The sequence below is a fragment of the Felis catus genome, chromosome A1 (genome assembly GCF_018350175.1).
Source record: "Felis catus isolate Fca126 chromosome A1, F.catus_Fca126_mat1.0, whole genome shotgun sequence".
Lineage (NCBI taxonomy): Eukaryota > Metazoa > Chordata > Mammalia > Carnivora > Felidae > Felis > Felis catus.
In genome coordinates, this window is record NC_058368.1 from 51,486,122 (window position 1) to 51,499,638 (window position 13,517).

The 13,517-nt window shown below is 39.8% G+C and overlaps 2 protein-coding genes across 17 annotated transcripts in view; one reads left to right on the top strand and one right to left on the bottom strand.

Moving 5' to 3' along the window:
- Window positions 1-8,471, bottom strand: part of MYCBP2 (MYC binding protein 2) — a 283,602-nt gene extending 275,131 nt beyond the window's left edge. For 10 of the 15 annotated variants that reach the window (XM_045054615.1, XM_045054596.1, XM_011280436.4 and 7 more), the window contains exon 1: window positions 7,859-8,468. In XM_045054615.1, the coding sequence (XP_044910550.1) occupies window positions 7,859-8,160 (302 nt within the window). In that variant the 5' untranslated portion in view covers window positions 8,161-8,468. Of the gene's footprint in view, window positions 1-7,858 lie in introns of all 15 variants that reach the window. The other 5 variants (XM_045054591.1, XM_045054579.1, XM_045054571.1 and 2 more) reach the window with 2 other exon arrangements.
- A 73-nt stretch (window positions 8,472-8,544) lies between these two features.
- SCEL (sciellin) overlaps window positions 8,545-13,517 on the top strand; it is a 320,878-nt gene continuing 315,905 nt past the window's right edge. For both annotated transcript variants that reach the window (XM_045054657.1, XM_019828151.3), the window contains exon 1: window positions 8,545-8,692. The gene's annotated coding sequence lies outside the window, so the exon portion shown is untranslated. The remainder of the gene's footprint in view (window positions 8,693-13,517) is intronic.

Below are 13,517 nucleotides of genomic sequence, written 5' to 3' on the forward strand. Positions count from 1 at the left end.
AGCTCAAAAATACAGAAAGAATTAACAGAAGTATAAAAATCATCATTTTGAAACCCCTAATGAAATAATTGACTCAGATAAGGATTATCAAAGAATGCTAAAACCATTAGTGAAAGATATTCATAGTGAGTGTACCGAAGTTATGACCTATGATTACCTGCTTATTGCACGTGAAAAAAGGATACATTTACAGAGGAGAGATCTACTGGGTACCATCTTGCCAAAGTAATTAGACTGAGCATTATTAAACAGTGACACAACCTGAAAACATCTGGATAGGATGCAATATGTAATACTCAGTCCTATAAGCCAAATATTCTTGCTAAAAAATGTGTAACCAAAACTTAATGAAGCTTAAATCCTAACTGCCATTTATAGGAAATACAGGGATAGAAGACATGGAGACTAACAGTATCTGAGGTCCTGCCTTTAAGGAGCTAGATTTATAAGACATTCTAGAAAAGATAAAATATTAGTGACACAAAACTGATCCATGGTAGCCAGGGGCTAGTGGTAGGAGGGAATTTCCTGAAGAAACTTTTTAGAATGATGGAAATGTTCTATACTTGACTGTGGTGATGGTCCTAAGACTCTTCAAATAAACACTTTATTATTTTTTTTATGTTTATTTTTGAGAGACAGAGAGAACGCAAGCAAGGGAGGGGCAGAGAGAGAGGGAGACCTAGAATCCGAAACAGGCTCCAGGCTCTGAGCTATCAGCACAGAGCCCAAAGCGGGGCTTGAACTCACAAACCGTGAGATCATGACCTGAGCCAAAGTCAGAGGCTTAACCGAATGAGCTACCGAGGGACCCCCTCAAATGAACACTTGAAAAGGGTAAAATTTATTATACATAAATTAAACCCTGATTAACCTGACTCCTCTCCAAAAAGCTGAATATTTAATGTTTTTTAATTAAAAAGAGTATTCTGACTACTCTTGATTTTTTTAAACAAATATCTTAAAATGCAAAAGTATTTTTAAGTTAACATTTTCATTTTATTTTTAAGCCTAAACACAAGATTTTCTCTTATCTTAAGTTAGGGCTAATTTATTTCATATTTCATATTTCTACCTACCAATATGCCAACAGAGCAGTTTTTGCCTTAAAATACAGGATTCCAGAGACGTAAGAGCTATATGAAACAAATTATTACCTAATCATAAATACAGATATACAAACTCTAATCCAATCCCACATCACTAAAATACTCCTACAATAACATCTCTTTATCGTTCAAAACCATCAGTGTCTACTGAATAAAATGTAATTTGTACCTTGCTGTTCAAGCTGTCTCACCCTCTAACCACAGTCTCCATTTCCAAAATGAATTCCCACTGCTCTCCCTCACGAACACCTACATGATAGCTCTAACAGAACTCTTAATATTAACCTGCACATAAACTGTACTTTCTCACCTTTTGCTCATACTTTCACGCCAGCCCAGAATGCCATTTTCTTTAACACTTTTGTAAGTACCCGTCTTTGTATTTTTCACCATTACCCAGGTAATAAACTCAAGTGTAGAAACTATGTCTTATACAGCTTTATTGGGCCAATGGTTAGCACCAAGTAGTAAATCCCTCAACTTTGTTGGACTGACTACTTAACCTCTTAAAACCAAAATCCCATGCATCTGATATAAAAAAGCTAAAGGAACTAAATGGGTTTATCTTAAAGAAAAGCAATTCCCCACTTTAACCATAATCTCTATTGTTTCTACTTTGTTATTCTACCACTTCAACCGACAAACCCTGACTCTTCTGTATCTCCTGGTCTATCACTCCCCTCCTTTACATCACTTTCGTTTTTACCGAAGGATCAATCAATGTCACCAAACTTTCACTTTCTTTTTTTTTTTTTTTTGACCTCTAGTCACACTTTAACCTTGAACCAATTCAACCAACAGCTTTCCCATTTCTTTGCTGAGTGGAAAAACTTACAATATCATGCTGATTAGAGTTTTAAATATATAATTTTAATAGTAACAACAGCAGCAGCTGCTGACATTTAATGAACATTACCCTGTACTAACACAATGTGCTTTTAATAGTCCTATAAGGTTACAGGTAAAGAAACAGACAAAGAAATGCAATTAACTTGCCCAACTTAGAAAAAGGTAGAACTGGGATTTGAACCAAGGCAGTCTGCCTCTAAGGTAAATTTAGCCACAGAGCTATAGTTTTTCCCAAATGCAATGCTATACTGCCATTCACATACAGAAACGATCAAATATTCCTTTACTTATTTCCAGCCCAACCTTTTCCTCAAGCCAATGCTCCAATTTTGATTCATTCATTTGTATAAAAAATATATTTATTGAGTCAATGAATAAAGGAAATCATTATTCTCACATTCATCACAGTCACTGAGACCAAAAATTAGAATAAAACCTGATTTTTGCCCCCATCTTTAAGTCCTCAAATGCCATATGTCCCCTCACTCTCGGCAGAAATCAACAATATTTAACAGCACTTAATGTGTCAAGCACTTTACATATATGGATTGGTTTAATCTACAAAACAATCCTCATTATTATTATCCCCATTCTACATACAAGAAAAGTAAGGCATAAACAAAGACAAAAATAAACAAGCGGGACTATATCAAAATAAAAAGCTTCTGCACAGCAAAGGAAACTATCAATAAAATGAAAAGGCAAACTACAAAATTTGAGAAAATATATGCAAACCATATACCTGATAAGAGGCTAATATCTAAAATATATAAGGAAGTTATATATTCCGACAGGAAAAACAAATAGCCATTGCTATTTGTTTTTAAACCAATTAAAAATGGACAGAGGATCTGAAAAGATATTTTTCCAAACAAGACACACAGTTGGCCAACAGGCACATGAAAATATGCTCAGTATCACTAGTCATTAGGGAAATGCAAATCAAAACCACGATGAGATTATTACCTCACACATAGAATGGCTATGATCAAAAACAAGAAATAACAAGTGTTGGCAAAAATGTAGAGAAAAGAAAAACCCGTGCACTATTGATGGAAATGTAAACTGGGCAGCCACTGCGGAAAACAATATAGAGGTTCCTTGGGCACCTGGGTGGCTCAGTAGGTTAAGCATTTGACTCTTGATTTCGGGTCAGGTCATGATCTCGAATTAGTGAGATCAAGACCCACTTTAGGCTCCACACTGAGCGCAGAGCCTGCTTAGGATTCTTTCACTCCCTCTAAAATAAAATTAAATAATTAATTAATTTTAAAAAAAAGGAAGAAAAAACAGTATGGAGGTTCCTCAAAAATTAGAAAACAGGGTCGCCTGGGTGGCTCAATCAGTTGAGCACCTGACTTTGGTTCAGGTCATGATTTCATGGTTCGTGGGTTCGAGCCCCACACTGGGCTCTGTTGCTGACAGTTTGGAGCCTGCTTTGGATTCTGTGTCTCCCTCTCTGTCCCTGCCCTGCTCATGCTCTGTCTGTCTCTGGGTCTCAAAAATAAACATTAAAAAAAAAATGTTGTTTTTTTTTTTTTAATTAGAAAATAGAACTACCACATGATCTAGCAATTCCTCATTAGAGTATTTTTCCAAAGTAAATGAAAACACTAACTCAAAAGATATCTGCACCCCATGTTCACTGCAGCATTACTTACAATAGCCAAGACATGGAAGCAAACTAAGTATCTATCAATGGATGAATAGATTAAGAAAATGTGGTATATAGGGGTGCCTGAGTGGTTCAGTCTGTTAAGCTTCCAACTTCAACTCAGGTCATGATCTCACCGTTCATGAGTTCAAGCCCCACATGGGGGTCTGTGCTGACAGCTCAGAACCTGGAGCCTGCTTTGGATTCTGTGTCTTCCTCTCTCTCTCTCTGCCCCTCCCCCTGTGTGTGTCTCTCTCTCTCAAAAATAAACATTGAAAAAAAGAAAATGTGGTATAATACACGATTGAACATTATTCAGCCATAAAAAAAGAAATCTTGCCATTTACAACAGCATGGATAAATCTTGAGGGCATTGTGCTAGGTGAAATAAGTCAGGCAAAGACAAATACCTTAAGATCTTATCTATACGTGAAATCTAAAACCAAACAAAAAACCTAAACTCATAAATTAACAGAGAACAACCTGGTAGCTGGGACGGAGATGGGTGGTGGGTAAAAACAGGTATAGGTGTTCACAAGGTAAGGTTATAAAATAAGTAAGTCATGACGATGCAATGTACAGTGTGGTGACTATCAATAATACTGTATTGTATACTTGAAAGTTGCTAAGAGAGTAAATCTTAAGAGTTCTCATCACAAGAAAAAAAAAGTTTTAAGTATGTGGTGATAGATGTTTATGCCTGTTGTGGTGATCATTTTACAATATATACAAAAATGGAATTATTAGGTGGTACACCTGAAACTAACATGTTACATGCCAATTATTTCACAATAAAATTTTTCTTAAAACAATCTGAAGCATATAAGTTATATAATGTACCTAAGGTCACACAGCTAAAAAGTGGTAGAGCCAGGTTTTAAAACCAGTCTAGCTTCTGGGGTGCCTGCGTGGCTCAGAGGGTTAAACAACCAGCTCTTGATTTCGGCTCAGGTAATGATCTCACAGTTCATGAGATAGAGCCCCCTGTCAGGCTCTGCATAGATAGTGAGGTACCTCTCTTCCTCTCTCTCTGCCCCTCCCTCCCTCCCAAAATAAATAAACATTAAAAAAAAATAATAAACTCGTAAAACTAAACTAGCTTCAGAGTCCAAGCTCTTAACCACTTCACTAGAATGCCATCAAAGTCACTGACTCCATTAGGCTTGGATCCCTCAACTACTCTACAGGACATCTAAAACATAATTCACAGTAATTCATTCAACAATGACTTATCTCATTTGCCTTGTTTTTTCCTTGAACACAAGCTTCTTTCCACCTCAGAGCCTTTATAATTTCCTAAAACACTCTTACTCTAGATCTGACTTCCCATTATTATGATTCAACTTAAAGGTCTACTGCCAAAGAAACCTACCCTGACCACCCTACCTAAAATAGCTCCCCCACTATAAATCATCTATCAAATGAAATCAGTTTTCTTTCTTTCATAGTTACGTATCACTACCTGGAACTATCAGTTGTTTATTTCTCCCCTCTAGTGTGGAAGTTCTAAGAGAGTAGAGACCTTTTCTGTTTTGCTCACTGCTACGTCTTCAGCACATATAACAGAGCCTGGCACACAGAAGACCTTTGGTATTTACAGAATGGATGCCAAAAATTGTGCTATACATTGGGATTACTAAGATGAATATGATGTAAGTCTTACGCTCAATCAACTCTAGTCTTTATTCAATGGCTAACCTCTTTACCTGACATCTTAAACTTGTCCCTGAGATCTGACTTCTCTTACATCAATTATCTCCTCTCTCACTTCTTTAATTTCTCTTTCTCCACATACTGAACATTTCCCAGCCACTCTTCCAAATTTGAATATCCTTCCCTCAACCCTGCAACTCCAATACCCCAACATCTCCTAATGACTCCTCACCACATCTATGACCACTTCCTCAACAGTCATCAGTGACCTGGAAAGTGTTCTCACTTTTTTAAAGAGTTAACACTGCTAAGGACTTTCAATCCACTTTCTTAGGACCAGAGCTGCCACTGTCTCACAGCTGTCTTAACTTTTTATTATCTTTTTTTTTTTTCAACTTCCTTTACTGTCTCCTTTTTCTCACACCTTTAAATTTGAAGCTCACTAGAGCTTCATCCTCTATCCTTGCTCCCTTCTCTGTCTGCTAGATCTCTTCTTCTACTCGAACTCAACTAGTACCCCTATTCAAATAATTACACTATTCATTCACAACCTAAATCCTAGCTCCACTAGCCCCATCATATTTAATAAGAAATGTGATTGAATTCTTAAGCAAATATTCAATAAAGGATAGTTGCAGGCTGACTTAGATAAAATAATGTGAACTAAAATAAGCAATAATGTTCTAAACAAGCACTAGAAGGCAATATTACACAACTTAAGGCTGGTTTCCATGACTACTTCTCGAAATACTTGAATTTTTCATAAATTGTAATTGACTGCTTGTACAAAAATGGATCAAAGACTAAAAATCACTCATAAATTTTATACGTGTGATTAAAATACATTAATTTTGTCTAAAACTGTTAATCTAGTTCCAGATGCACAAAACTGTATTGTTACATAAGTATATTAGTAGAAAGTTAAAATAGGAATATATCAGTAGTAAATCCTAAGACTGGAAGAACATGCAAAATAAATTTAAATTCTTTGAGAGGGATCTGCAAAGATGTACCACAATTCAGAGACTCACAGCTCAAAATTATACCCACCACAGAAAACTGTCTAGTGAGGTTCTGTGCTATTTTCAAAAACATGAGCAAGAAGTAGACTTGTGCCACTGTGGCCTTCAGTTTGGATAGCAGAAGGTAGTTACATATATTTACATCCATCTAATAAAACTGCCCAATCCTGTCAACAATTATAGACATGAGAAGACTGGTTTACCCAGAAGTGTGAACAAAGCTCCATCTTTACAACTCTGCAAAGGATAAGAACCCCAGTACACTATGGTAAATTACAAACACCTGACTTACAGCCTAGTCCCTTTCATAATGAAAGAAAAGGGCATCTTTTTATTGTCTAACACACTGAACATTCAATAAATACCACAAACTCTCTGTAACTTATTTGACAAAATACTACTATGCTTTCCCCATGTGTTGCAAGAAGCTGTGAGAAAAAAAAATGATGAAGCCAACTCCCAATTACCACTGTCAAAGCCAAGCTGGTGAAACAAGTCAGTCATCATCCTTCGGGGTATGTGGCATGTAAGGACAAGGAAAAGAAAACAATAGGAAAGCCCTCAGCAAACACACACACACATACACACACACACACACACACACACACATCTTAAGAAAAGGAAAATGAAAGTGATTTAATATCTTCTACATGGAGGAAGCTGAAGATGCAGCGAGCCTAGGATGAGATGTAGTAGCTACTCAAATTTTTTAGTTGGTGGGAGGTAAATATTGTATAAGCAGTCATATTTCGAAGTTCTACAGCTTTCCCCTTTCCCCACAAAACCCCCTAACCCACTCTACTCTAAAGCCTATAAGTGACAGAGGAAATAGAACATAAGATGAAGGGAAATGGCCGATGGGACATCAGAACACAAGTGCAGCTGCAATCACATCTCTAGAATACCAAAAGGTCCAGTTACCAAAGTACAGCTCTAAAAATCTGTATCAGACACCTTTCACATCCACATAAATCTCCATCTGCATCCCTTTTGCATAAATCTTTTAAATTTAAACTCCATGCCTTATCCTAAAGCATCATTATCTAAAACTCATCCTATATATATGACACCATCCTTAACCTACACCATTGCTCCCGTCAGTGAAAGGCAGATTTTTTATGGGAGGTGGAAAGTGGAGGATGGAATACCATTGGGGGGTTGGGGTAAGAATACGTGCAAATACCATTGCGGCAGAGATACTGGAAACGCCACTTCCCTCACCACTTTTGCAAATTCTCTCCGTGAACTGCCCTCTTCCCCTCAACCAATCTCTCCTCCTTCCTCAACAATACACACACACGTGTCATAACCGACTGGTACCATCACCTTTTCTAGCATCCCATGCTACCTTCCATTCTCACTAACCCCCCACAAAGACAGTCACACATACACACAGAGCAGAAACTGTTGCCACCGCACCCTCCTATCTCAGTTAGTGCTTCTACCACCCAGCATCTAGCGCTTGTAGAAAGCTTAGTAACCAGGTACGTAGACACACATACATACATGCATACATACACACACACACACACACACGCGCGCGGTGCGCAAGAAGGACACTGAAGACGCACCTGGAGGCTGGGTGTCCAGCGCTGCTGCCCCCTTGGTCCCTGTCACTGAGCGCAGCTGTGTAAATCCTCCGGTAGCGGTCGGCCAGGGCCCGGCCTGACAGCAGCAGCTGGTAGTGACCCCGGGAGTCCGCGGCCGGCAGCCCCAGCCCCAGCCCAGCGGCAGCCAAGGAGCCCTCCGGAACCGGCATGAACAGCGCCCCCGGCGCCGGGGAGGAAGAGATGGTGGCGGCTGGGAAGAATCCGTCCCCGCCGGGCCCCGAGGAGGCGGCGGCGGGGGAGGCAGTCGCTGAGCACATCATCATCCTCGCAGCCGCCGCCGCCGCCTCGTCCCCGCGGGCCGGGCAAGCAGACACGCGCGCGCACACACAGCCCTTTTCCAACGACGACGGCTCCGGAGGCGGCCTCTGGCTCCCGCAGCACGAGACTACAAAGACAGCGTCCTCCTTCTCCTCCTCCGTCTTCTCCTCCTCCCCCCTGCGCCGCCCTCGCCGCTACTGGGACCGCTCATCTAACCCCGCCACCTCGGGAGTGTGAGGAGGAGGCGGTGCCGCCGCTGCCGCCGCCGCCACCGCTGCCACCGCCGGGGCTACCCGCAATGGGAAGCTGCCGGCCGCACTGGGCATGCGCCACTCCTCGCACATGCTCAGTAACCCCAGCCCCTTTCCCTCCCCACCCCCCTCTCGCCACCACTCCCTCCGCCTCAGGGCTTTGGGTGTGGGGAGGTTGAGTGGTGAGGAATCTGAAAGAAAGCCACTTCTCCGGGTTTTACTAGCAGCTTGAGGAAGAGTAAGGAAAGCGCTGGGAAGGCTGTCAGCTACATGCTATTGGCATCAGGTAAAGGGGTTCCCTCCAGGTGGGAGAACTTGGACCAGAAAGAGGAAATGTCCCACCACCAGAGAATGAGTGTCACGCACTCCTGCTACTTTTTTCTCAAAGGTTCTGCTGCCAACATGAAGATTTACTGGGAACAGTGCTGGGTAATTCAGAATCCAAGGCAAAGGAGGCCAGCTAAATTAGAAGTCTCTGGCGATTTTCGTTTGTGGTTTTTATTATTAGGATTAAAATAGCTTTTACTTAAAAAAAAAAAAAACAGGTAGTAAGCTAGTGCATTCTCTTTTTCTATGAAAGTAGAATTGACAGATATGCGAGTATTCACAAGCAGGAATCATTCCTAAATTCTTGTTCTCAACATTTCATCATAGCTAAACCTTAATGTGATAGTACTTTTCTTACATATTATGTTGACTCCACATTCATCCTTTAGAGTGCACACTTCTCTCTTGGCAGTGGTCACTTGATGGCTCATCTTTTTCTGTCCAGACTTAACATTTCTAGAGATAATTCTCAAATATGACCTGAAGCTATAACTCTGGCTATTTGGAACATCTGAAAATGTCATATCTGCCAAAGATCTTATCATTGTTGTCTATTAAAATGTGACATTTGCTGAGTCCCTTGTGTCAAGCTGTTCTACTAGTCCCTTCTAAGTAAGTGCACTAGAAATGTATGTGCCACTGAACCCTGACTGCTACTAAGTTTTATCCTTTTGAGACTCAGTTTGAAGAGTTTGCCTAATTTATACTCCTGTCATTTTAAGTCCTATCATTACCATTTTCTTTATCTACTTACTAGTTCTTAAATCTATGCTTTTTCCATAAATGTCCTCCTCCTCCTAAAACAAACAAAAAAAAAGCCTTTTTAGTGTTTTCAAAAGTACAAACAATGAGTAGGGAAATAAATTAATTCTAGCTTTTGGGGGGAAAGAGTGCTGAAGCAGTGCATTTTACCTAGGGCTTTAACAGATGGAGATCGTGTTGGTTTAAAAAAAAAAAAAAAAGATAGCTACAAGCGGGATAATGAAAATATAGGGACAAAGGACTGGCATGGGAAGTCGGTGTTTTAGCGCTGTGAGTAGCCCTGTTAAACAGGTTTTGTACTTGTTTCCTCAACTATGAGCTCATAAACAAGAGCTTCTTGTTTATCTTCGTGTCTTCCTCAGCCCCTAGCCTAGAAACTGGCACATAGTAGGTCACCAGTAATTATTTGTTAAACTAAATTCCTGTCCTAATGCTTCAGCAGTTATAAACCTCAGCATTGAACAGGAAGTGCTCCAAACCTATAGACAAGGTATAGAGGCAATGAAAGGCTAGTAGAGTTAAAGGCCTGAACAAGTATGAACTGCAAGGGCTCTTTACTGTTGAGCAGCCAGCCAGGTAGCCAAAAGGCTCTGACAAACCAGAATTTAGATCCTGACTTTGCTATTTGTATGCCTTTGGGCAAGTTTCACCCTCTGAATAGTGGTCAAAAATAATATTGCATGAGACTGTGGAAGGATTTCAAACATCTAGGATGTCCACCTTGGCACACGGCTTTTCACAAATTGTAACACGCAAAACAAAACATACTAGACTTTTCCTGAGGGCGGGAATGATACATGTGTCTGTTCCCACGTTACATTCCCAGCTCCTAGCACAGGCTCTAGCCCTAAGCAGAAGGGAACCAGGTATTGGCTGAGTGAATGAATGAATGAATGAATGAATGAATGTTGCCTGCACAGAAAAGCATTTCCAGTTCAGGTTTAGGTGGTGGCTTGTGCAGTCTTTGCCTTCTTGGAGTTTATAATGAGGATTGAACCCAGCGGCTGCACTGTTCTCAGAGTTCCTGCTATCCCTTAATTTCGCTTCAGTTTTCACCACAAGGCCCCTTTCTGAGCCTTCTGGGTACACGCAAAACCCGGTAACTGGATAATTTGCTAGGAACCCTGTTGTCGTTGAGTCGAGCAACTAGGCGTGCGCGGAGTCGCACACATGCTCACTTAGGTGGCCGAGAGTGGCGTTTCTGTTGCGGCTGGCCACATTTCCTTCCACGGCAGTGGCAACAGCCGCTCCACTCTAAATTGATAGTCAATGCAGAGTTTTTTCTCCTCCTCCGCCTCCTCTTCCTGCCTGGGCACTGCGTGCTCCCTGGGCAATGCTACAGCTATTGCCGTGGCAGCTGGGCACTTGGGAAGGCTCCCAAGGGGTTGGCAGGGAATGGAACGCGAGCCGGGAACGAAAGGGCGTTAGGAATCACCCTTAATTCCACTGTCAAGGGGATTTGAAGGGAGGGTGGTCCCCAAGGCAAGTCGCTAGGGTCCACCTGAACCGTTGCTGCAGAAGGGAGATGTGGATTTCTCGCAACGTGCAAAGCAAGAGTCCCCGCCCGCCAATCCTGCGCACACTGCTACTGGATGTCTTACACCGCCTAGGTGTTGAGATGGGGGTGGGGAGTCTTGTTATTACAGAAAATGCAGATTGAAAGAATATATAGAGAGTTTTGCTTTTGTTTTTCCAGCCCCAATGAGCGCAGCTCCTGTACTTTCCGCGCTGCCATCTTAGCTTTATCTTCTGGCCAGGCTGGGCGTGTGTGTGCCTTTGGTTCAGAGGGAGGGTGGAAGAGAGTGGGGGAGAGTGGAGGAAGCACTGGGCGGGTTGGGTGTCAGAATTGGCTAGACAGGACTTAAGGACGTCGCCCTGAAAGAATCACCCTCAAAGATTAACGCTGAACTAAGGCATCCTGACTTTGCCCATTTTGTAAATGAAACACATGCGTAGTATTTTTTAGTCTTTGTGGTTGATAATCATGTTTATTTCTCAAAAGCATCTCTTGTCAATGATCATGTAAGACCCTGGCTTCTTCTTTCATACGTATGATCACATATTTTCTCTTCCATTTGAAATAGCAAAGCTGGGAGTACAATTTCCTGAACTCCAAAGATTTAAGATTTTTGTACTCTGTATCTGTATCTTTTTGTACTCTATCTTGTGTTTTTTGTGTTTTGTTTTTTTTAAAGGAAGCCATCAGCACTGGTGTAGTAAATAACAGGCAGAAACATAAATGAGAACAATGATAGATGTTGTTAATTTCATTTAAAAGGTTAATATTGTACCAATGCTATAGGATTACAAACACAGGAAGCACGCATGTTATGAGGAACATCAAGACTACTGAAAATGTTGTGGTCAAGTCAGGAGTTTGGGTTTGTTTCCCAAATTTGTACAACAGTGTTGGAACATTTAAAAACAAAATTGGTGGGGCGCCTGGGTGGCTCAGTCCCTTAAGCAACTGACTTGGCTCAGGTCATGAGCTCCAAGTCAGTCTCTGTGCTGACAGCTTAGAGCCTGGATCCTGCTTCTGATTCTGTTCCTCCCCTGCTTGTTCTCTGTCTCTCTCTGTCTCTCAAAAATAAATAAATGTTGAAAAAAAATTAAAAATAAATAAAAAATAAAAACAAATTTGGTAGCTGAGACCGTTTTAAAACAAACTTAGTAGCTGAGAACAATTTGGAGGGAAAAAATGGTCAAGTCTGAAGAGTGAAGAAATGTTTCACTCTTTGGTAACCTTACTTTAAGGACCCATGAGTCTACATTCCTGATAAAATGACCACAAGCATTTTAAAATGAAAATTATTTTAGGTAATATATTTAATACTCCAAAATGAACAGAAAAAATTCAACATGGCTATTTAAATTTTTTTAAACAAAAATTACGTATTGGATCCCCTAGATATCTTGATGTCTTACTTTAAACAAATGTATTTTTAGAGCCTTGGAAGATTCAGTAATTTGTAGACATGAAGGGGCATGATTTTTTCTTTTTATTCATATTAGTTTCTAAAGATACAAATTTTATGTCTATGTTTTTCTATAAATAAAAAATTTAGATTCTAGGGAGCTTTAGGTAAATATGAATATTTCCAGCCCTGAAAAATTATTCTAAAATATTTTTTTATTAAAAAAAAATTTTTTTAATGTTTATTTTTGAGAGAGAGAGACAGAGCGTGAGCAGGGGAGGGCCAGGGAGAGGGAGACACAGAATTGGAAGCAGGCTCCAGGCTCTGAGCTCTGAGCTGTCAGCACAGAGCCCGAAGCAGGGCTTGAACCAGTAACCTTGAGAACATGACCTGAGCCCAAGTGGAACCCCCAACCAACTGAGTCACCCAGGTGCCCCAATTCTAAAATATTTTTAAGTGAATCTATTCTTTGAAGTGTATGAAATTCAGTAGTATACATGTATATGTATATATACATATACATATATATTTAAATGCAAATCATGTTTTAAAGATTTTATTGTTGTGATGTATTTTAGACCAGAAGAAGCTTTCACAAATGATAAAGAAAGTCATATAAAGTATAATTGTTTGAAGGAGAAATGTAAGAACCTTGCATTTTAACCTTGAAAACCTCAATGTAGTTTATAAATTATTAGGTTGGTCATTATTACTAAGGTTAAATAGTTTAATAATTAAATCATATCTCCCTAAACCCTAAAGGACTGTTGAAATTCTTATACATAATAGTAATTTTATCATATCAAATATATTATTTTGAAATATATTATTTATTTACAATAACATAATATGTTTAAAAATATATTATTTTTAAGATAGTTCTTGGCTAATCCAGATATCAGGATATATCTAAATGGCTCTAAAATGATTATACTAGGCATGATCTTATTTTAAAGACATTTACCCTCTTTCAGGCTAAGTTTTCTCACCAATAATATGAGGGTAATAATAGCACCTAATTCATTAGATTCTTTGAAGATTAAGTTAAATAATATATATCAAGGACTTGCTTAGCACACCACCTGTCAGGCATAACTATTATTGTTA